This window comes from Malaclemys terrapin, chromosome 7, assembly GCF_027887155.1.
Source record: "Malaclemys terrapin pileata isolate rMalTer1 chromosome 7, rMalTer1.hap1, whole genome shotgun sequence".
Lineage (NCBI taxonomy): Eukaryota > Metazoa > Chordata > Testudines > Emydidae > Malaclemys > Malaclemys terrapin.
Window position 1 is genome coordinate 44345427 of NC_071511.1, and position 24736 is coordinate 44370162.

The window sequence follows — 24736 nt, forward strand, 5'->3', positions numbered from 1 at the left end:
CTGATTATTAAGAAATCACCTAAGAAAATTCCCCAGCCTTTGGACAACAGACTTTATATAGGCCAATATGCAATTAACAGCTCTCAGACAGGGAGCCCCCTCTAGTTATCAGTTAGTTACAAGTAGATCCTTCTATATGAAAGGGAAGAAATGCAAAATTTTAGTAAAAAAGATTCACAAGGGAAAGATTACCAATAACCCCAACGGAAAATGATGAACTCGTCTGAGAAAAAGATTTGCTTACCAGATTTGGGCCTGTTTTAGTGCACTCTGCATAGCTGTGGCAATACCCATTGTGCTCTAGACAGCCATCGATTTCTGCATCAAGAAAGTAGATCCATGTTAACACAGCAAAAACCCAAAGTGGGAGGTGACCAGTGAGTGAAAAACATGGCAGAGGAATAGCAAACAGAGCTCCCTTCAGCTGGAGATACAGTCGCACTGCAGCAACTCATCACACCAGCAACCATGAGAGTTCAGTGATGGGGAAACCACAAAAAGTTCCATTCATCACATCCTCTTGGTCTTGAAAATGTGGTTTAGAGCATATGGTGGGGAACAAGGAACTCCTGAGTTCTAATCCAAGGTTTGACCTCGACTTGCCACGTGACTTGTCTGTGTGTCTCAGTCTCCCCTACTATAAAATAGAGCAATAATCCTTACAAGTCTGTAAAGTGGTATCTAGTTGTGCAGTGACATAAGTGCTGACTAGCAGCATTAACATCTTCCCCAGTTTTAACCAACACCAGACTTGCTTTTATAACTTTCTCAAATTGTGATGCTCCTAAAGATATGTGGACTTTTGGCATTAGGGTCTGGCTCACCATATCAGCATGATTTCACCTCCCTACAAAGTACTGCTGTCAAAACGTGAATCAGAGCACTCACTCACCCTGGCACAGGGTCCCATCTCCAGCATAGCCTTCCTTACAAGTGCAGGTATTCTCTCCAGCAGAAACGTTAGTACACGTTGCATATATGGAGCAACCGCCATTATCAATCGCACATGGATTTATTTCTGTGACCAAAAAACAACAAAGGAAAAGATTTAGTGGGATACATATGGAGTATGGCATATCCAAGCCCAATGGATGACATTGGAAAGATGGTGTTTTGCAAGTAATGAACTTCATGCAATTTTCCTCAGGCTCAGAGAAAGAAGATATTGCTTCTAAGGTTAATAAATGTGTTTGTCCTAGAGAGTCTTGTTTCAATAGTATTTATTGAGCAAGGCAGCATTTTCATGAAATGGTCAAATAATCGACTAAAATTCTAGACAATCTAAGAAGGTATATTCTATGGATCTGATCCATCACTGCCATCTGTTAAGTGTCTGGAACTATTCTGGAAATAATTCAGCCAATTCACATGCCATTCCCTTTATCCGCTTGAGCAATAGGAACGGTTCCCTTTCCGGTCTAGACACGTCAAAAGGGTTGCATTAAGGTCCTGGAAACCCTCTGTACAGAAGTCAATAGGAGGTTCTGCACTTTGGGGCAACAGGGGTTTTGTGATCCTGCCCTGGGTAACGTTTTAGCATGCATTCAACTTTGCAATACTTTCACAAACTAAAACCAGAATCTTACAGCTATGAAAGCAAGAAACCTTTGTGGTCGCTCATTTGTGTAGCCTGTGCTGGCACTCGAGCACACTTGGAAACACTGCATGTATGTTGGAAATACCTGAGCAATATGTTCCATTCCCAGTGTATCCAGCAGAGCAGGAGCAAATAGGCAGGGAATCCACAGAGCTATTAATGCAACTGAAACGACCAAGGAAGAGAGTGAACAATGACATTGTCGCCTTAATCTTACACCTGGTGATAGACTTCACTATTACACAATATAGCTACTATGGCAGCTAGATATTATGATAAGAGGCGAGTTGGATAGAATATGAGAAACAAAATTAAGCTTTTCTTTACAATGCCAAAAACTGATCCAAATACTTCATGCACAGGATAATAGCTGCAAGGGACAGTTATCAAGAAGAGAGCACTATGCTTAGTGCATGAAGCACACTGGGCTTGTGAACACCATTCTGTACGTCTGTAGACGCTGGAGCTGCATTAAAGAAGGTTGCCCTATTCCATTACAGTACTTCAGGTATAGAATGAAAATATAAGGGATTGAATAGCTCAGCTAACTGGCGATAGGCTATGGAGCCCTTTCTCTCTAAGTCACTGTTTTTAACCTGGCCCTGGTCAGCAGGGATGGAAGGTCGTTACTATTGGATGTCTTTCTGGTGCATATGTGAAGTGAGTTGGCTTTAGCCCTGTTCCTAGCAAGCCAGTGAGTCTCCATCTCAAAAACACTGCTTTAATAGGCACTGCTTATCCTTACTATCAGCAATATCAGCAGAGAGGCCAAGGACTGACCGAGCATGGAGACTGGGAGACCTTTTTACTCCTAGAGGTGGCCCCTCCAGGTCATTGTAGAGGGTCCTTAATGGGACAGTGAGTTGCCAGTGGGGTAAGTTGGCATTGCTGCTGTCTTACCTGGGCCTGTTCAGTCTAGAACCTGTCACCTGTACTTAAAGGTTCACTGAATACGTACAACACCCCCATTCCCCAATCCTAAAAGTCTCTTCTAGTTAATACTGTTAAACCTACTGTGACAAAACTCTGTCCTTGTCTCCATGGGTCCCACGTTTCCTGGTGGATTTCACTAGCCTCAGAGGCTCACTGTGACCCTCCACGTAGCCCGTCTCTCTCTAGAGGCAAGGGTCACAGTCTACTGAGCCATTTTCAACATAAGCCAACGAGGGAGGTGAGGAGAAGCTATCCTCCCTTGCACAGTCTCTGTTGTCTCTCAGTCTCAGTGATTAATTGGGGGGGGGCAAAAAGAGGGGAGCCCAGGGACCCTAACAGTATCAGCTATGGTAGCTGACTTTTTAGAAACAGGACACGTACAATTCCCTGGGCCACTTCCTCACAGCAGCCCCCACTTCCTCAAGATCCACTTCACCCTTACCTCAGGGCCTCCTTCCTTGTGCCTGATACGGTTTGTACTGCTCAGTCTCTCCAACAGCGTGACTTCCTCCTATAGCTCCTGACACATGCCCTCACCTGATTAATTGGGAGGCTTTAAACTAGTTTCAGCCAGCCCCTGATTGGCTTCAGGTGTCCCACTCAATCTAGCTGTCCTCCCTGCCTTCTGGAAAGATCTTAATTGGCCCCAGGTATCTTAATTGACCTGGAGCAGCTGTCATTTGCTTATCCTGGTAACAGGGATTTGTTTAGCCTGGGGCTAATATATCTGTCTCCCATTACTTTACTATAGCCATCTGGCCTTGCCCCATCACACTACTTAATGTTAGGACCAATTGCCATGTTTTAACATTGTGTGAGTCTTCCAGTAACCAGCCAGACCTTGCTCAGAGCTCAGCTGAGTGCCAGGATTTTTCAGTTCTTAATTTCAACCCATCTGCTTGTCTCATTTCTAGAAGGGGGATGTAATTTGAAATTAATGTGCCTGCAAATGAAGCATGATTCATCTTAGGAGCAGTCTGCCTTCTGTCTCCACACCACAGATTGTGCATGGGACGGGTTCATGCACATACACACACACACTCCTCCAGAGAAAGAATAGCGGGTTTAAATGCAAGATGTGTTCAAAGGATGGAATAAATAATTATGTAGGTGCTTAATTATTATATAGTGTTCAGTTCCCCACACCAACCTTTCATGTTTTTACAAACACAAAGTCAAGTCCATGTAAAACAGCCACAAACACACTGCTTTATGTCCTTGGCACCAAGGTTGTACTTACTTGGCCATCAGGTGGCAAGTGTTGTTACACAAATCAATCCCAATTCCTGCAAGAGAAAACAAACATAGCTTCACTTTCCAGTCTACTAACAGCTCCACCATTTCAGCAGTCTAGGATAAAAAACTTAAAATGGACTCAGTGTTTGGTCGGATGTATTGACTGGACACCAAAAGTCAGGTTACTGTGGGGTGGGGAGAGGTGCCGAGGCATTAATGCATGCCAGCCCCCTGCTCCGCTTTGGCTGCCTCCTACCTGCAGGCAGGCTCCTTGTCAGGCTGCAGCAGCTCCTGTCCCAGCCCCAGGGCAGAGGGAGCCCAGCTGGGGGGTAGGTATGGAGGTGGAGACAATCCAGCAAGCAACAGAGGGAAGGGGGATAGGAGCAAGCGATGGGGGCGTGACTTTAGGGGAAGTGGTGGAGCAGGGGCGGGGCCTTGGGTAAAGAGGTGGAACAGGGGTGGGGTGTCAGGTGTCCCCTTTCCAGCAATTAGAAAGGGGCCAACCCTATCATCATATGGTGCCAAAGGGGGGAAGAAAAATCAATAAAAAACTACCAATCAGGGTCACTGAAATATTTAGCTGTATCGCAAACTAACAAAATCAAGCCATACTCAGCAGTCACCCTGCCTCTGTGAAAAGAATCTTACACTGCACATGCCTCCCTCAGTCACTTACTTCTTTCACAGGTGATGCCCTCCCAACCTTGGAAACATTTGCAGCTCCCATCTCCGTGCAAGCCATCATTACAGATTCCATTTCTGCAAGTACACACTGTGGAGAAACACCATGCCACTGTCAAACCAGCTAGCTCTAATGTGCAAAGAGAAGTCTGGTACTTCGTAAATCAATACATTGCTACATGCGAGAGATGAAGTTTTAGTTTCTTTAAGAAAAATATTAAGGGAATGTTAGTGCTTGTGTGAGCAGTGCCAGATTAAAAGATCTGGGAATGGAAGTTCTCTAGTACTGTATCCACAACACAGATACAGTTCAGGCAGTGGCAATGCAAGTGTCCCACAAACTGCCCTACAAAACATGGAGGAGCTCATTCTTCCCTGTGAGTTCAATGGCAGTTCCAAGTTTCAAAAGCAACGGTGAATTCACCTGATTTACAACCCGCTCCGTATCTGCCCACTTCACACATCTCACAGGCTGTGCCGTGGAAGCCTTCATGACAGCGACACTCCCCGCTGCCAGTAATGCCGTCCTGGCACACTCCGTTCCCAGAACACGAGCTGCCTGGCTTTCCTGGGCACATCTCACACATATGTCCATAGTAACCTGGACAGCAGATAGAGACCTTTGAGAAAGGACACAATAGGCTGGAGTAAGGCATCTCAAAGGATAGAAAATGCTACATTATCAAAATCATCCCTCTTTGGCCCATGTATAGTATTTAAATCGCTACTATATTCATTTTATCATTTGATAATTGCTGATTATGATGACATACTAGCAGCAAATATGCTGTTAGGCTTGTCTCATATGTTCATGTTAATTAACAGTAGCTGCTAAGTTTATTAAAGACTGTGGTGAGTTGAAAATAGCATATCTGTTAACCCTGCCTTGACACACAAATAAATCAGTTTAGTTTTTATGCTCTGAAATTCCATTTCAAAACCTTTCATTTGGGTCTACAAAGAAGCACTACAGGCAAGAAAATCAAGAGACACTCTCTAGTTACTATTTAGCAATGTGATATTAAAAGGAATTATATAAATAAAAATAAAATATACCCTCTATATAAGAATGTGAGTATATTACCTATAATACAAACGTACAGTAAGCACACAAAATAACTAGACGACATTTCATTCATTATAAAGAGGAGGTAAGAATTGTGGAATTTAAAAACAAGATTACAGAAAAGATGGGTGCTACTAAACAGTTTGTACTAGTTTCAGAACTTGGTTATAATGGCGTAAATCTGAAGAAATTATTTCAATTAATGTAACTGAGATCAGAATTTGGCACTTTATGAGGCTGACAAATTTGTTTTCCCTTGTTTTAATTTGGGGGAGGGATAGCTCAGTGGTTTGAGCATTGGCCTGCTAAACCCAGGGTTGTGAGTTCAATCCTTGAGGGGGCCACTTGGGAATCTGGGGCAAAATCAGTACTTGGTCCTGCTAGTGAAGGCAGGGGGCTGGACTTGATGACCTTTCAAGGTCCCTTCCAGTTCTAGGAGATGGGATATCTCCATTATTTTTTTTTTTTTTTTTTTTTTTTTTTTTTTAATTTAAGACCAGCAAATACACAGTGCTGCTGGAGGTTAGAAAAAATGTTTTTAGAGAGAATTAGTAATAAAAGAGTAGAATGGAAGACAATAATGGAAGAAGTAACCAGGAATTTATCCAAAAGCAAACCTATAATGTCACTCAGAAGAAAACAATCCGTGTTTGACATATATTGAAAGGTCCATAAACCCTATTGGAGTATGGACACTTTCCAGTTGAAAATATTGTTATGCTAGAAGGTGATAATGGCTGCCATCAAGCAGGTCTTTGGATCTATAGACAATCACAGATCTGGTTAAAGGTGATTAGTGTGCTAAACTAAGAGGAAGGAGCAACTAAATACCCCTTTCTATAGTGATAGATGGAAACAATAAGAGGCTACTGCCCAAGGCCCTGGACATGATGGCTACCCCTGAGCAGGACCAACCCATGTATCTTGAGGGAGTTTCCCTGGAACTGGTTGCAAATGCAGGGTCTAGAGGATTGTTTGGGGAATTGTGTGTGTTAGGGCTAGTCTACATTGCCACGGCAGCGCTTTAACGTGGCTTGTGTAATCGCGGCAGAGCGCTGGGAGAGAGCTCTATCCCCTGGCTGCCGTGGCCATGCCCCGCCTGGCTGTGCTAGGTCCCAGTAGCCTCCCGCCATGGGGAAGGGAGGTTGCAAACACCTTGCACTGCCCATAATCCCTCCATTCCCAGATGGTTCAGAGCCCTATACAAAAGTCTGCACTAGACGCTGGTGTGAATTTGGACACATGCACATACATCCAGCGAACAGACCAGATACCACTGACATTTTTCTATCTAAGATGTTTATCACTGAAATCTGCCCTCCCCCCCAAAAAAACAGAATATTTTTGAAAAATCATTTAAATTACTTTGACATTTTTTTGTTTACAAATTTTCAACAAATGAAAAAAAAAGCACCTATTGGTTGTTCCCAGGGATTTTGTTTTGTTTTGTTTTCATTTTTTGTATTGTCAGTTTCAATTGGTCAGCTTAGTCACACAATTTAGTTTGTAAAAATTTACGCATTAGAGAATAAATTGTTGTTATGGGCTGGGTGAAATCTTGTTATGGGTTGAGTTAAAACCCCATTGAGACTGGTAGGTGGGAATTCCTCCTTCAGTTAACATAACTGTAAACTGAAGTCCCACCTAAGACAAAAGGTATGTGTGAACCACACAGGAGTTTTTCCTGAGTATTGCTCTGGGAATGAGAGTAGGGGAGGGAAGAGAGACAAGAACAGACAGAGGGAGAGAGCCCAAGCATGGTGGCTGACCCTGAAAGAACCTGGGAAGAGGTTTTTGGGTCAGGGTGCAGGCGAAGAGAGTTCTTGTGGTGCTGTGAGCAAGAGAAGCTGTTTCCTGCTGTTTGATTCCATTTGCATTCAAACACACAGGCCTTTTATATAAACAAAACTGCATCAAAGAAAATATCAGACTCTTTCAAATTCTACTCCCAACTGGAACGGCCACAGGGCCCCAATCTTTGACTAGCCTCTCAGGTCCAAAGGGGTAATATTAATACATGAAAATTTGGAAAACTGTTACAAAAATACCCAATGGACCAAAAACTCTGCCAAATGTACCGAAATCTCTGCAAGTTTGTTTTTTTCAGGACCCGCCCACAGACCCCTATTTGTGTGAAAATGCCATAAGATTTGACTTTCACAATCATCTGAAAATTATTGTCAATGTACATTAAAATCTGAACTTACTAAGGAAACTTTAACACAGGTGAAATAACAACCAACTACTGAAAATTCAGACTTATGTAAACAGTGTGGCATCTTTCCTTCTCCTGGAGTTTCCTGCAGATAAAATTAAAAAAATATTATAACCCAGCAGCCCATCAAAGCAGGCATATATCAGAGCCAGCCCATTCACGGGTGAAACAGAAAAACAACACTATTTATCCTGTCTGTAAGAATAGCAATAAGAACTCAACAATGCCAGAGCTGAGAGCAAACCAGCATACCAGGCCCTGATGTGTAGTAACTCCAGATGACTAAAATCCTCAGTTTTATTCTCCATAAAACCAATACGTCTGCCTGTAAAAGAGAAAGCACCTGGCATGCTTTTTGGCATGTAATGAATTAGATAAACCAAGTGCCAGACATCACCACTATGTAATGCAGTACTGCCGCCAGCAGGAAGAACTTGATTGTTTTTCAAACATTTGTCAGCCTTTGAAAAACAAAGTGGCAAGTCAGAGAGGCAAGTGAACCACCTGTGTGACCCTCACTAACAGTTTAGTCTGGAAAAACTGGTTTTCCCTAGCAACAGTGTTGGAAAAAACAAGAGATCTGAGGCCAAATCCTACTCACTGATACTTGTGTGAGATGGCCATTGAAGTCAGTGGAAGGTTCCACTGCGTTAAATAGACCAGAATTTGGGCCCAGGTAATACCTTGTCATGTGCTGCTGTTCAGAGGGCCAGCACAAGGAATATTCACCACTTAAGCCCTCAAAATAAGACTGAAATGAGACTCAGTAGTGCCTAAGCACTGTGCTAGCCCCTCTGCACAACTGTATATTCCATCCCCAAGTGCCATGAATACAGGGCTGATTACACTGAAACGCGTTCACTTACCGTAACCCTCTCCCAGCACACACTGTGTATGGAAGCCCAGAACACAAGAATCCGTCCCCCTCCCCCAAGATGTCAGGCAAGGTCTCAATGTGAACCCCACAAGTGGAGGACACAGTTTAAATGGTTGCACTGGGATTGCTTCAGACTAAGTCACTGTGAAGGGAAGACATTGCAGGGTGGATGTGTGGATATAAAAGTGGGGAAATTGTTCTGCTTGGAGCCAGTGAAGATAAATGTATTCTTTTCAGTGCATCAACCCCTCTCCTCCATCCCCAAACTCCGCCTCCCTTGCCCCCTTTCTTTCCCATATCCCTCCATCCAACCAATGTAGGCAATAATCTCACACTCTCCACCAGCCTCTACTTGGCCACTGGCCTTTCCCCCTTCACAGAGGTGCTCTGGGCTCTTCTCTGACTCCTCCACTGCCACTGTATATTCAGGGTTTAATCATTGCAGCATCTGATCTGAGCTACGGATGTGGCGCATCCCCCCCTCTGCTCAGATGAGGGGTTGGGAATTTCCCAGAGCTCCCTCTTCTACTGGCACAGGGCCTCTCAGCACCAGCCTAAATAAAGTAGCTGGCAGAGACCCAAGGATCAACAAATTCCCTAAAAGGCAGATGGGAACACAGTGATGGATTAAGACCATGCTCAATGGGTTCCCCACTCTAGATTGCATATTCTAAAGAGATCCTTCAATTCAAGCACAGCGTGGATATTGGCCCCATGAGAAGATTCAGGGTGTCATATTCTCCAGCTGGAACAGCCCACATTTGCCCTCGATCCATCAGTTGTTACGCATGAACAATAAGGACAGGAAACACCTCTCTTTTTTCTTTAATAAATATAAGGGAAGAATGAGCAAATAGTGTGTTGGCCTCTTGCTTGCCATCACTTACCTCCACAACTCTCACCGTTGAAAACAAAACTGCTTTCCCTGAACCACATGCAAGGGTGTGAAATGAATCAGAGACTTACCGCCAGGACCGATCCGGAAGGACACTTGAACCCCTTGTCACACTTAGCACATCTTGACTAGGGGACAAGAAACAGGAGAAGTCACACACAGTCCCTTTTAAAACGTCCTACTAAAATGTTAGTTTTAAAGTGTTCCGCAAATCATCATACAGAGAGAGGACAATGAATCGAGATGTTAAATTCCCTGGCTCAAAACAATGAACTGAGCAAATAATGATTCAGGTAGCGAAATCCTGGCTATTATGGGTTTGTTTCATGCAATGTCTTATTTTTAACATGGAACTGTGAACACAAACACTGCTTCCAGAAATGTAACATGAAACAAAATCCTCCTCCTTAGCACGGCCACAGATATGCAATGTAATTTCTCAGCTATAGCAATGTATGAAGCTACGTCTATGGCAGTTTATTGAACTACACCTAAAAGTACAGGGCCCGATCCTAAGAGATGCTGAGCCCCCACAACTCCCCAGAGCCTCAGAGTTGCAGGTGGCTCAACAGTGTCAGTGTCAGGCTCATAGGGAGCATCTGCTCTGTACAGAGGTATAGTTGAGATTAGCTGGTTCAGGCCATCATGATATGACCGAGTTAAGAAGACTTTAAATCAGAGCTCTCGAATGTTGTGATTATCTTTATGTAAAGCTAATTACCTTCTGAATCACTGTGGTATTGGCAGTGCAACGATTTTTCTGAATCTGTAGAACCCGAGAAACCCCAATCAACATCCCATTCTTGGTTTCGAAAAATTTACCATCTAAGCGGACGTTGTTTACAAATGTCTGCAAAAAGAGGAAGAGAGTCTGGTTAAAAATCAGAAAGCTAGGATGCCACTATGATAACAACAGAGCCACCATATAACTAACAAGGGCCTTTCATCCTACAGCATTCAGCTGCTTTCAAACTGTATATTTTGCTCATCTACCACTGGGATGGTTGCCTCAGCTATTCTACACGCACAAACTTCTCTAGTAAAAATTACAGTGGATTTTTTTTTTAAGGTAGACAGAATATAATTACCCAAGATGCAAATCAAACAGAACACTGGCATCAACTGCACTAACTCTTTTAAAGAGTGACGTGAGTGCTTCAGTGACAAGTGCTGAGGAACTCTTCTTTTTTTAAACATCTCATCCAAAAGATGATGCCCCAGCAATAGCACCCCAAAGTGTGTTCTGGGGACTTTCAGCATCACACCTAATGAATAATCACCACCACTTGCTGCAGTCCTTTGGTTGACCAGGAAGATCTCCTAGCTAAAAACTGAGCAGACCTGAAACATGCTTGGCTTAGTTTAGTTCTGACAAGCTCACTAACTGAAGTAGTTATAGGTACAGGTCACCTAATACCCTCCAGAATAATACAAATTAATCTACTTACATTAGAAAGCATTCTATCCTAATAGACTGCCTCTGCTCTAAAGCTTGAGAGCTGACTGATATGTTTCCAGTGCTTGCTATTTTAGAAGGGAAGATTTCATGACTCATAGAAAGCATGGGGAAAAAAGGATAACACCACGGGAAAATGTTGTATGATTATTATTCAGAATACTAATACTTAGCTCTTCTATATTGTTTTTCATCCATAAATCTCCTTTTTTAATTTTTTTATTTTTTACAGCTAGCTGGGAAATTAGTTTTCTTTGAATTTATTTTGTTTTTTTCTTAAAAAAAAAAAACTGCAAAAGAAAGTGCTGGACTGATGGCACTTAAGAATAAATTGTTATGACTATGCACAGCATGGAGATGGCTACCATGGCCTCAATCAGGAGGAATGAGCTTTATAAGTGAAAGGACAATTCATTCTTCATGGCTCTCTCTGAACCTGGCCTCCCTGCTGAGACGGGCAATAAGAGGGTGTGGATGGGGCACAATTGCTATGATGTTTTTTTTAAAATGATCAGAACACCTGTACTGTACTGAGAGCCAGTCCACTGGACGCAGAATAGACCCAGCAACTCACTTCACACAGGCTTCTCAACTGATTCAGATGGGAGCAATTTTTGGTCACTACCATTCTGAACTACATTTGAACCTGTGACCTAGAAATGGAAGCCTACGTATCGTAGTACAGCCCAAGTTTTAATTAAGAACAAAAGAACAGCCATACTGGGTCAGACCAATGGTCCATCTAGCCAAATATCCTGTCTTACAACAGTGGCTAACACCAGGTGCTTCAGAGGAAATGAACAGAACAGGTAATCATCAAGTGATCCATCCCCTGTCACCCATTCCCAGCTTCTGGCAAACAGAAGCTAGGGACACTTCAGAGCACGGTTTTGCATTCCTGATCATCCTGGCTAATAGCCATTGTGTGAAGAAACAATTCCTTTTGTTTGTTTTAAACCTGCTGCTTATTAATTTCATTGGGTGACCCCTAGTTCTTGTGTTATGAGGAGTAAATACAACTTCCTTATTTACTTTCTCCACACCAGTCATGATTTTATAGACCTCTATCATATCTCCCCTCAGTCATCTCTTTTCCAAAGTGAAAAGTCCCAGTCTTATTAATCTCTCCTCATATGGAAGCTGTTCCATACCCCATATCATTTTTGTTGCCTTTTTTGTACCTTTTCCAATTCCAATATATCTTTTTTAAGATGGGGTGACCACATCTGCATGCAGTATTCAAGATGTGGACGTACCACGGATTTATATAGTGGCATTATGATATTTTGGGTCTTATTCTCTATCTCTTTCCTAATGAATCCCAACATTCTATTAGCTTTTTTGACTGCCACTGCACATTGAGTGGATATTTTCAGAGAACTATCCACAATGACTCCAAGATCTCTTTCTTGAGTGGTAACAGCTAATTTAGACCCCATCATTTTATATGTATAGTTGGGATTATGTTTTCCAATGTGTATTACTTTGCACTTATCAACATGGAATTTCATCTGCCATTTTGTTACCCAGTCACCCAGTTTTGTGAGATCTCTTTGTAACTCTTAGCAGTCTGCCTGGGACTTAACTATCTTGAGTAGTTTTGTATCATCTGCAGATTTTGCCACCTCACTGTTTACCCCTTTTTCCAGATAATTTATGAGTATGTTGAACAGTACTGGTCCCAGTACAGACCTCTGGGGGACCCCACTAGTTACCTCTCTCCATTCTGAAAACTGATAATTTATTCCTACCCGTTGTTTCCTATTTTTTAACCAGTTGCCTTCCCTCTTACCCCATGACAGCTTACTTTACTAAAGAGCCTTTGATGAGGGACCCTGTCAAAGTCTTTCTGAAAATCTCAAGTACACTATATCCCCTGGATCGTCCTTGTCCACATGCTTCTTGGCCCTCTCAAAGAATTCTAGTAGATTGGTGAGGCATGATTTCCCTTTACAAAAAAGCATATTGACTCTTCCCCAACAAATTGTGCAACGGCATCCTACAACAGCAGGTAAAACCCTCCCATTCTTACCTGGTTGTTGTTTTTATAAAACATTAGCCAGTAGGAGAATCCTAACATTGTGCTTTTATGGACTCCATTTTTCAAGTCTGTAGAGGAGAGCTTCTCTCCAAGTACAACATGGTACTGCACAGTGTCATTATCCTGGAATTCAAGACCAGTAGGAAGCAAAATATTTAGCCTATTATTGTTTCATAAACAGGTATTAGGTAGCTAGAGGTAAGTACAGTGTAGAAAGAACTGTAAGTCCACAAGTCTTAGGTATGTCCATAATCTGAAAACCAGCTCTAGAACTAAGTCCAACAACCCTGTACGACTGCGTTTGTTCAAAAACCCAGAAAGGTGTTAGGAAACCTTTCTAAGGGATTGGACAATTACCTGAGTCATAAGCAATGTCCATGAGTTTAGAAATTTTGTTGGATCTGCCTACCTACAAAGCTAATTTTAAATGTAAGGAGTCCAGATATTGAAAATGGCCAACACTATGTAGCAGTAGCCATTTTAAATATGGTCTGGCAAATTCCTTATATGGTGCTCCACCTGACTCCATTGTCAAGCCCAGAGAACCCCTTCCTTTCACTCTCCCCTGCAGAGACACCTTCCTGACATGCTTCCTAATGTCAGACATTTCCACCCACCACCACTCCACCTACTCCCATGCCTCCTCTTCTTTCTGCTGTGCTTCCCTGTCATTACCCTTGCTGATCCCAGAGAGCTCTCTCTCCTGCTGCAGCTGCTGGAGTCCAGAATCAAGCTCAGCAGGTGACGGTTAGCAGTATGGAAACAGGACTTCTTCTGGCCAATCTATACACTAAAACAATTTTAGGCAGAATTCCTCATTAGGGACTCAGATCTAAAGCCTGATGGTATAATATGGCCCCCATAATTGATAACTATCACACATAGTCAGACTGTAAACAAACAGTGATCTTACCAGTTGGGTAATGTTGGAAGCGTGGCAATATTCCCCAATTGAATTGTTTCCTGGGACAAAAATGGTATATTTTTCAGAGGACTCAATTTTTCCAATCAACTGGTATTGCTAGAAGTTGCAAAACAGGGATATTAGTGAGTGAACTAGTTTTATTTAAAAGAGCACGAGAGGTAAACAAGAAACCCAAAACAAACAAAAAAAGATAAAATATTACTATCCATTAGGAAGGTGGAGGCATCAGGCAAGAACTCCAATAGAAATGCTTTAAAACTGGATGAGATGCAAGGCAATTTCCAGTAGAGGCATGGAAAACAGCAGCAATCCACCCTGCCGAGGCCTTGCTTGGCTGATGCTGGCCCAGCTTCTTAGATAAATGGGCCTCTCTCATACTTACAGTGTGTATCTATAAGTCCCCTGCTTGAGCATCATCTCTAGTATGTGTTATCATTCTGAGGTGTGTACATGTGCACACACACACACACACACACACACAGGGTCTTACAGATCCAATCTATCACTGTAATAAGTTGCTAAAATTGAAAGAAACCTCTACCATACCTCCCAAAGAAACTAACCACTCCAAAGAGGCTTTATAGCTAAAACAGCAGTTTTCATTGGGTGTGTCTTGTTCTATTTCTGTGAGGTCTGATCCCCTGTGGGAGTTATTCATTCCTTTGGGAGGCTGGCTAGCCAGCTTTATAAATCTGTCCTAGTCCAAAAATTAGCCTGGGAGCACCACAAAAATCACCATGATTTTCCTAGGCAGTCCATGCAGGCTTGGTTCTAATGTTAGGCTGGTTCAGCGGCTTCATACTATCAAAAAAGCTTCCTAACTTAATATTCAATAGAATCCAAACAATTGCTTACCAGTAACAACTCCTTGAACAGAGTAAATGCGGGGACCATATCGAGCTGTTGCTGCAGACCGGGGCGACTTGGTGGGATATCTCCTAAAGGTGGTAACAAAACCTGAGCGCAAGAAAGACAAAGATGAGCTGGATCACAGGTCAGAGACTGCTTGGGAAAAGCACACGGCAATCCTGCCCTACAATGAAAATAATTATGCATGGTTGCAGTTAGTGTGGTTCTGCTCCCAAAATGGACAGGTCTTGACTCTCTTCTTGAAGAGCCAAGTATTGGACTCTTCTACACAGTTTGAGGGCAGTACTTTAAATATTAAATGCTGCCGCACAAGCAGCATCTGGAATGAGCTCAGAATATCCAGATCTACTTGGATCCTATTTGAATACCCCCATAGCTCCACAAACAACAGAAAACAAATGTGTTACAGCAATATAACCTAGTATTTCCAGACATTGTTCTTACTGATTTACCTTATTTAGGATATAAATAGTGCCGTTAATAGCAGGAATATCAGCTACTACAATGATTGCATTCTGAATCGTTATAGCCTGAAAAATAACAAGAGGGAAACATGAGAACATTGTAGGTCACTGAGTGGGGTGAAACAAAACAATCTGTGTCCAAGGCCCCCTGCAGCACCTTAGACTTATATGATACATCAGGAATTTAATGGCATTGTCCTCACCAATGGGTACCCCAGCACGGTATATCCCTAAATGTGTTGTTTAATTTGCTACCAATATACACACGTCAATTAAAAAGCCCTTACGCCGCTGCTGTTGGTTATCTCCCATCTGGTCCGTGGATTTAGAGTGGGTAACTCCTCACCCTTGTGCTCTTTGAGCTGCTCACTGGTGAAGGAACCTTGGAGAAAATGGGCCCTGTAGGTGACAGGCACATGTAAAGAAGAATTGAGAGCACGTTTTATAACATAGACCTCTGAAGTAGACTGTTTATCTTGGCTGCCGTCTGATCCCGTAGCTTGCTCTTCACAATCCTGGGCCTGGCCTCCTCTCAATATCCATGTCATTATGTGCATTAATCCCCTGGTATGGTGATGACAACTGACAACATGCAGCCCTCTATCACTCAAGCTAATCTGAAAGTATAGCAGGTCTGACTCAGCTGCAAGAGGTTACGAGCCTCAGGTGTTTCCAGGATTCGATATTTCTGCAATGAAATGTAGGTGCTATCTAAAGTTCATCTCTGCAAGGAGTTTAATCCAGATATTGAACCAGTGCTCATGTTAACTCGTACTCTAGCTCCTCCCGTCCTGGTGCCTAAGCTCTCCACAACACAAAGTCCTTTAATGAGACATTTCAACTAGGAACGGCTGAAATGGGTTGAATACAATAAAAGCTAATGCAAACATGTGCCCCAAACCCAAACCACTGGCACTGAGCTACACAGATACACCATGCAGCCATGCAACTGCTATACAGCCAGTGAGCTGTATTTGCAGCCATCAAGCGGCTACTCTACACCTGGCCTTCATAAGCTTGTGTGGTCCTTCCCTAGCACTGGTGTAGCTTGCCCATGCAAGGCCAGTTTACTCTAGCTTTGTAGGTCCCAGAAATTGGCTCATTGGGCAAAATGCTCCTTCCTTCTACCTCGTGCATAGGTGCAACCACAAACAAAAGTTGACTGGGACCAGATATGAGGATGCATGAGCCCTGCAGCCACACTGAGGGGAGCATGGATAGGATGATGAACACTGGATGGACACAGCCCAGTGGTTGCTGTGTGGTAAGGAGGGGGCAGAGGAGCCCAGGACATGGGGCAGATGTTGCTCTGTTTTTCACTTAAGCTAGGCAGCCTGGTACTCTGGCTGAGGACAGAGTCAGGACTCCTCTGCTCCAGTTCTGCTGAGGTTGGTGTGAAGGCGATGGGGAGATTGAGCCCTGCTCAGTGGAAAGCAGAGGACTTGGTGGTCACTTCACACTTCCAGGCAATTGGCTGCAACAGTGCATCCCAGCAGCCAGTATTATAGGAGGGCATTAATGTACATTTCTCACCTGCACTTTTGAAAAGAAAGATGCCAGATTTCTCCCCTTCTCCATCATCGGGTTTGAGCTACCTTTGATCCCACCCAATTCTAGCTGCAGCAATTTCTGTGTACCATCATCTCCAGCACCAACTCAGCCAAGCTGCCTCTCCTCACAAGTTCAGTATTTTCTCCATCTCCCCTCTGCTTTAAAAACTCCTCCCATCTTCTGCCTGCTCCTCAATACCAGTCACAATTCTGACCTTAGCTCTTCCATCCTGCTCAACAGCCCGACCAGTTCCATATTTCCCAGCCAGCATTCACACACCCTCCCCTTTTTGATCCCACTAATCTTCCCTGGGCTCAACTCCAGATTTCTGTGGGTCACCACCTGCCTTCCCTCCCCAGAAGATGTGAGTAAGTAAGAGAGCTGCAGACTTCATGCTCCTCTCACATCTTCTGCATGGCCAGATGTTCTGTGCAGAAAGAGCAGCATGCAGAGAGAATTCCCTGTTCCTTCTCCCACTGTGGGGCTGCTTCTGCCTCATGGCTGGGAGAAACATCCTGCCTTTAATATGCAATTAATAAACCTTCATTGTATCTTCTAACCTCTGTTATGTTTGAATTATCCAATAAACACTTCATCAACTGGATGTTTCACCTCTGCTATGTTTTTACACTGTGATGGTTTTCTTTCTACTGCCATGGAGCCGATACGGAGAGAACACCAGTCTCCAGCCCTCAGTTAGGGCTGTTTTGAATGAAAGAGCATGATAACAGTCCAACGATACCTGACTAAAAATGGCAGTGTGTAGGGCTTCAGCCAGAAATCTTTTTCAGCCTGGCTCAGGCTTTTGATGGCAGCTTCTGCGGGCACCAAAACAGTGACATTGATTCCTGCCGGGATGCTGAAGAGAGACTTCTGTTGTCCAGAGCAAGGAGATGCACAAATAAAACAAGTCAGTGCTACACCTACAGTGCAGTACAAACCTTTATTGCTATGATCCCACTCCCACTGCATGTAAGATTACTGTGTGGGATTAAAGCTTAAATTCAGTTGTACCCAGAGCTGTGGTGGTGGTTGGGATGGTGGTTGGGAAATTAATTCTGGTGGGAGTCAGCAAATGCCATGGAAAATTTTTCCACAGCAGTCCAACCTTAATTTGCTGGATGCTGAATGTAGGAAATCTGCAACTTCAAGGAACAACCCCCCAGAACAGGTGCTGCAGAAGGAGAAAGTTCTTGATATTTTTTATATTGCCAGTGCCAAAGGTCTCTTTATTCAAAAAAGGTTCTAAGAACCTTGCAAATAGGACCACATTCACTTGAGCCAGTAAATCCCTTCATACACCCTAGGCCAGATTTGGACTAAGGACCAAATATGATCTGGCAAATGCAGGTGTAACTGATGGAATGGGTGTTGTGCCTGCTTGTAAATTTGGCCCCATGTATTGGAAAACATTTTCAGTGGCCAACTCCATTCCATGAAGTGCTTACCACCCTGTTCCAGTGGGAATAGGAAGATAGTAACAAGAAAGGGAAAGAAAGCTACCTGAATTTTTAACTTTACTCTTACTTTCGAAGGGTCGCTATTTGTATATTACTCCAACTGGTTTTTTATCTGTTTGTCTTTCACACAAAGCAGTCAGCTACTTTACAACAGCCATGAGTTAGCAGCAATATATGGTACGAAGGTCAAGTATGTGATGGTCTCTGTTTCTTCCAGAGCGAGAAGCGTGGTCCCCAAAACACGCCATACGAGCCAATGGGTCCACAGTTAGTCTCTAGAGCAGGTGTCTTAGTGCACACAGTTAGCCATGTGACTCACCACTCAAATGAATGAGAACTTAAGAGGGTACATGCCTGGCCCTCATTCACCTTTCACATTTCACCTTTCACATTAAAAACATAGCTAAATGCAATCAATCACACCATTTAGAACAATCTATAAAACTGTCAACTAATTTGAAACTCTAAAATGCACAGTAATTAAAAAAAAAAAACACCATTTCCAGAGCTAAAGGTGGGGATTTTTCGGTTAATGTACCATGCATTAGCAAAGTTCAGCTTGATTTGCCTTTTTTTTAAATAACGCATGCAAAGGAAAATTGCCTCTTAACAGCAGATTTAAAAACAGCATCTTTGATCTTTGCTTTGTTTTTTTCTTTTACAATTTATATTTTACAAAAACACTTGTAATTGTTTCAGGCAGCATTTTTTACCTTAATCCACTCATAGAAGCCTGCAAAATGGGAATTCCTGGCCAGCTCCTTCCAACAGAGAAAGCAACACAAAGATTAGTACAAGTACAGAGTTTGTAGGGAGGGATGAAGCAGGGGGAGGGAAGGGTGGGGTCCTGTGATCCTTGTTATTTCAAGTCTGCTTCAAACACAGCAAACTCGGCTGAGTCAAGTGCTTACCGCCTGCCTACACAGAACTTTCAGAAGCCATGTGTCACTCACAAAGGTGTGTTCCAAAGTCAGAGAGCTAGATCTAAACTCTTGATTTTTTTTTAAACTTGCACTACTCTGCCAATTATATCTAATTTCAAGCTTAAGGTAATTAATTCCTTTACAACCTTTGCCTTTTCTAACTACTCATATGGGGCACAGAGTTCAGAACCAGAGCCGAATCAGAACTTCCCCAACGTTCAAGTCAGATCTCAGGCTCCTCTCTAATTAATGAAGGATGCATATGAGCTCTGCAACATCATACACCTAGGACACAAGTCAGAAATTGTTGTTGATAGCTTACATTATAACTTGGGCCTACATACTAATGTCCTATCCAGGGAGAGAGGGAAATACATCAGATTGCCAGGCAGACTATGGTAAGAAGAGTCAGATTAGGTACTCTAGAGGGAGAAAGCATGGGTAGGGACCCTGTGAGACCATGAATTCTCAGTCCCCACTTGCAGGAGAGAGGGAAAGTATGTTCTCTGTGTAGATTTGTCCCCTTTTTAGTTGCTGTCTGACTTTTCACTTTGTATGTAAGTGTATGGGGAACCCAGCCCAACATGGGTTCCTGGGAACCGTAACTATTTTGATGGAAAAGCAGAGGGTGGTGTGCTAGTTGGTATCCTACAGCAATACTCTTCAGTAAATCAAGAGAACTGTCACTACATCTTGAACAACAACAATACAGCGGGATCAAACTATTCCCCCCTTCCCTTTCCTCTAATTCATGGGACACAACACAAAGAGACGTATCGATTTTTTTCAAGGTGATGCTGAAGTTTCAAACTGGACAGTTCAACATATCAGTTAGGATGGAAAATTGGCAGAGGATTGATAGCGTTACTGAGGCATACACTGACAAAGTTTTAATTATTTTGTTTTTGAATGAAGTACTTTATATATACTTCAAGAAGTAGCAACTGTTAGTAAAATTATGTATATTTAACCTCTGATATTCAAGTCCAGAATCAACATGTATCATTGGTACATACATAAATTGCCTAGGGAGGTTGTGGAATCTCCATCATTGGAGATTTTTAAGAGCAAATTAGACAAACACCTGTCAGGAATGGTCTAGATAATACTTTGTCCTGCCAGGAGTGCGGGGGACTGGACTAGATGACCTCTTGTGACGTTAGGAGTATAATATAATGTCTCATTGAAAGGTGACACAGGGCCAGAAAGAGTTAATTAACTCAGACTGACATGACCCATGGCCAAACTTTAAAGACTTGTTAGGAAGATATGTAAACGAATAGAGCTTTGAAATGCAAGCCTGCATTGTTAGAGATAGAAGGGGAGCTGTTTGCTCAGGTCTTGTAATGTAAGCAAACAAGTCTTGTCTATTACTATAGCTCTGATTCAACGATCAAAAAAGGAGTAGTGACATTTAGGAAGACACTTGAGTGAAATAGTATTATTGTGTATATGTCTCTTTGAAGGTTGTGGTAACCTATATCTGAACTGTTTAATGAATAAATTACCCCATGCTAATTGCCATGATGTTTGGGAGATGGAAAGTTAAGCCTATTGTTTTCTCAGGCCAACAAGCTGAAACCCTAGACACGATCCTTCTTCATCTCAGACCTGCTTTGGGTTTCAAGAAGGGGAAACCCTAAGCCATAAGAATTGAGATCTCCAGTCACTTTCTGGGGTCACCCTGAATATGGACATTGGACTATAACCTATGGACTATTTCTAGAAGAACTTTTGGCAACTACAAACTCACTCTCTCTGCTATGTATCTGGACCTCCAGATATTGAACTCAAGTCTGTATGTATATTGATCTTTCAACCAACTCTCTCTCTTTTCTTTTTTTTAATAAATTTTAGTTTGGTTAATAAGAATTGGGCTATAAGCGTGTATTTTGGGTAAGATCTAAGTTATCATTTGATCTGGGTCTGGGGTTTGGTCCTTTGGGATCAGGAGAACCTTTTTTCTTTTACTGGGGTATTGGTTTTCATACCCAGTCATCCCCATAAGGGGCGGTGCTGGTGGTGATACTGGGAAACTGGAGTGTCTAAGGAAATTGCTTGTGTGACTTATGGTTAGCCAGTGGGGTAAAACCAAAGTCCTCTCTGGTTGGCCTGTTTGGTGTGCCTTAATAATAAAGGACACCCAGCTTTGGGCTGTAACTGCCCTGCTCTAAACAATTTGTCCTGTAGTGATACTCTCAGTTGTATCCTACCACAGGCAGCATCGTTACACCTCTCGAGGTCCCTTCCAGTCCTATGATTCAAAGCAGCAGCTGTTGTCACCTGCAGATTTTAGCATGAGCTGGTTCAGCTACTGCAAAAAAACACCAACCTTTTTTCTTTTAATTAAAAGAGAATAATGTTCATTTTCTCCCTACCTTTAATACATCTCCATAACATACAAGTCCATCTCCCATGTAACCCGGAGCGCAAGCACAGGACCGCTCCCCTCCTCCAAGAGGCTCGCACACAGCCTGTGAGGACAAGCAAACGAAGGATTACTGTGTAATAAAACAGTATTGCTCAGTGTTAGCCACTCAGGAACCCTGTGGCAAATGTGGGAACTGATCTCCAGTCTCCCAAATCGCAAGATAGGGCCTTAACTACAATGCCATCCTTCCTCTCATGGTCCCTTATGCTGAAATAGAGTATTTTTACTGTACACCTAAGAAACCACCACCACCACCCCCCCACACACACCTTCTAGCACAGCCTTGTGAAACATGGGAGTGTGAACAAACAAGATAAACTAATGACCACAAAGCCTTTATGCTTTGTCACAGGAAGATGTGATTATTGCACAACAAAGGAAGACATATTGGGCCAGATTATCAGTGGGTGTATATCAACATAGCTCCATTGCAGTCAGTAGCGTTACACCAAAATACATCCTCCGAGGATCTGGCCCAACATTCTTTCCCAAGAAGGATTTTGGAGAATTCTCCAGCTACTCACCAAATCATGGCAACCACCATTGTCCAGCTTGCAAGGATTAATGGGGTCACAGTTATAGCCATCACCAGCATAGCCACTCTTGCACATACACTTGCTCTGAAGTAGAAGAGAGAGGGAGGAGCTTCACTACGGACCTATCCCGACTGCACAACTAATGCCGTCCCTCTTTCAATGAGTCTGGGTCAAGATCTACTTTTAAGTTGATTTTTAAAACGATTTTCATCTCAGAGTTGTTAACAGTCCCTGGAAAGTCCAAAACGGAAATATTTCCTTACTAGGGGTTTCCCTCTGTTACGGTGCACACGCTGGTTTGTTATTGTAGGGTTGCTCATGAATATAAAGCAATCCAGCATGCACTAGCTTGTTATTGTCGGGTCTCTCAGTGTGACACACTGTACTTCAAAGTATCACCCTGTAATCCCCATATTCATCATTGGTATATGGTGGTGGCATTTCATACAAAGCATGCCTTGCAAGGTATCATATGAAAGGTCACGATCTGCTGAAATTCACTGTTCTGTCAAAATGTGTGTATCATCATTTTACACAAAGTTATGAAATTTTGCTGTATGGTTGTTATTGAAATATGTTGCGAGTTTGGGAGATGCCCACCGCTAGCTCTCCAGTGACAAAGATGGTGACGCACACCCAAACATACGTTAAGCGACCATTAAGAGCCATTGACCAGCAGGGGAATTGCAAACAGGAGATTTACAATTCTGTGAGAGACAGTTGCACAAGCACCACACAATAGGGGATTGCTCAACTCTAACTCAGCAAGGCCTACCAGGATATGTCTGGACCAGAATCTTTCTTGGGACATGAATTGAGAGTAGAAAATAAGGGACCATGGCATCATGAGACCATCTCTCTCCTCCCCCACCTACACTGAAGGCAACAAGAACACTGGGAAAACAAAGATTTTGAACTGAGGAGACTGGTCCCAGGCTGAAAAGGAAATTTAGCCTGTGTATTAAGAACTGTAACTTATCTGCAACATCCAGTGCAGTGAGAAAAGCTGTTAGATTCAACTCTTGCTTAGTCTGATAAAACTTAGAATTTAGACTATGATTTTACTTTTATTTCTTAGGTAACCACCTTTGTCCTGTATGTCTACCACTAATAATCACTTAAAAACTATCTTTCTGTATTATTATTTTAATGTTTTAGTTTTACCAGTGAGTTTGTCTAAAGTGCTTGGGGAAACTGCTCAGAATACAAAGACTGGTACATATCCCCCATCCTTTGACGAAATGGTGAACTAATTAATGAGCTTGCATTGTTCAAGATAAGATCTTGAGCAGTGTAAATGATGGTATATGTCTGGGGTGGAAGGCTGGGGGCTTGGGAGATTTGCTGTGTTTCCTTATGTATAGTTCATGAGTGGCTTAGAGAGCATTCATGCAATTTAGCTGGATGTGTCTCTGTATGCTGGTGGCTGAGTGATCACAGCATCTAGAGGGGTTTGCTGCTTGTCACTAGCATAGCATCGTGAGAGACAGCCCAGGCTGGAAAGTTAAGGGGGCACCGCGGTCCCACTGTTCGAGATTGGACCCCGGGGATCCTGTCAGACTCAGGAATGCTGATTTACTAACTCTTGTTTTAATTAAAAAGAAATTAAAAGCCTACCATGGATTTTTCAAACAGATGAGAGAAAAATACAGGCCAAACTATGGGCCTTCTTACCTTGAAGATGGCTAGAGAGACAGGAAATTGCCCAAATGGATGGCCGCTTTAACTGCTGTGGCTATTTGATGTATTTATTTTATATTTTAACACTCCCCAAACCTACCTCCACATATCAGTTGTCTGAAACCAGAAATTACAGAACACGGGAACCCAGAACTCCCTGTGGCAGAAAAGACCAACAGCCCATGAAGCTGTGCTTCTGGCAGTGGCCTACACCTGATGCTTCAAGAGAATGAGCTACCCCCATGATGCCCTTGACTAGTTGTGCAATGCTGTGTATGGGGAAGGATTGCTAGAGAGGTGTCTGTGGGGAGCGCGTTAAATAAAAAAATAGTTATTAAACGTAGTCCTTGCTATTCAAAGAATTCTCAGGTTTTTATTGGTTACTAGTATTTCACTGAATCATACTGTATAAGGACTAAATTTTGCTGATTTAATGGAAGCCAATTTCTTTCAGACACACCAGTCGAATAGGCCTTGCTGCTGACGTTCCTGGAGCAACAAGAATTGCTGCTCCTAGGAATTTCAGACTGCTACAGTGTGGTGTACATAGCAAGTGTCCATAAATCTCAGCGAGGGACCAGTTAGTGCTGAACATACCTGTCCAGGTCCAACAAAGCTGCAGTCTGCATTCATGTGGCAGCCCCCTCTTGTCTCCAGCACACAGTTATCTATAGCAACACAGGCTTTTCCATCCCCAGTCCAGCCCTTGTTACACTGACAGGTAGCAGTACCAGGGCCTGTACTGGTACATATGGCCTGTGGGGGAGGGGAGAAAGGCAAATTACACTTAAATGAAAAAAAAAAAAAAAAAAAAAAACATTGAGGATGGGAATCCTTCCCAGGAAGTAATATAATGAACTGGCTAATACACATGTTTAACAGAATCCCCCAATTGGGTA

At 42.8% G+C, this 24736-nt stretch overlaps 1 protein-coding gene across 3 annotated transcripts in view; it reads right to left on the minus strand.

Annotated features, from left to right (window-relative positions):
* STAB1 (stabilin 1) overlaps nt 1-24736 on the minus strand; it is a 115486-nt gene that overhangs the window by 37823 nt on the left and 52927 nt on the right. For all 3 annotated transcript variants that reach the window (XM_054034529.1, XM_054034528.1, XM_054034530.1), the window contains 19 exons: nt 24435-24593; nt 22146-22241; nt 21569-21664; nt 18981-19028; nt 17550-17680; nt 15544-15655; nt 15245-15322; nt 14778-14879; nt 13911-14018; nt 12989-13120; nt 10222-10350; nt 9572-9628; nt 7721-7813; nt 4872-5067; nt 4443-4538; nt 3771-3816; nt 1683-1762; nt 893-1018; nt 245-318 (listed from right to left, as the gene is read on the minus strand). In XM_054034529.1, the coding sequence (XP_053890504.1) occupies nt 245-318; nt 893-1018; nt 1683-1762; nt 3771-3816; nt 4443-4538; nt 4872-5067; nt 7721-7813; nt 9572-9628; nt 10222-10350; nt 12989-13120; nt 13911-14018; nt 14778-14879; nt 15245-15322; nt 15544-15655; nt 17550-17680; nt 18981-19028; nt 21569-21664; nt 22146-22241; nt 24435-24593 (1959 nt within the window). The remainder of the gene's footprint in view (nt 1-244; nt 319-892; nt 1019-1682; nt 1763-3770; nt 3817-4442; nt 4539-4871; nt 5068-7720; nt 7814-9571; nt 9629-10221; nt 10351-12988; nt 13121-13910; nt 14019-14777; nt 14880-15244; nt 15323-15543; nt 15656-17549; nt 17681-18980; nt 19029-21568; nt 21665-22145; nt 22242-24434; nt 24594-24736) is intronic.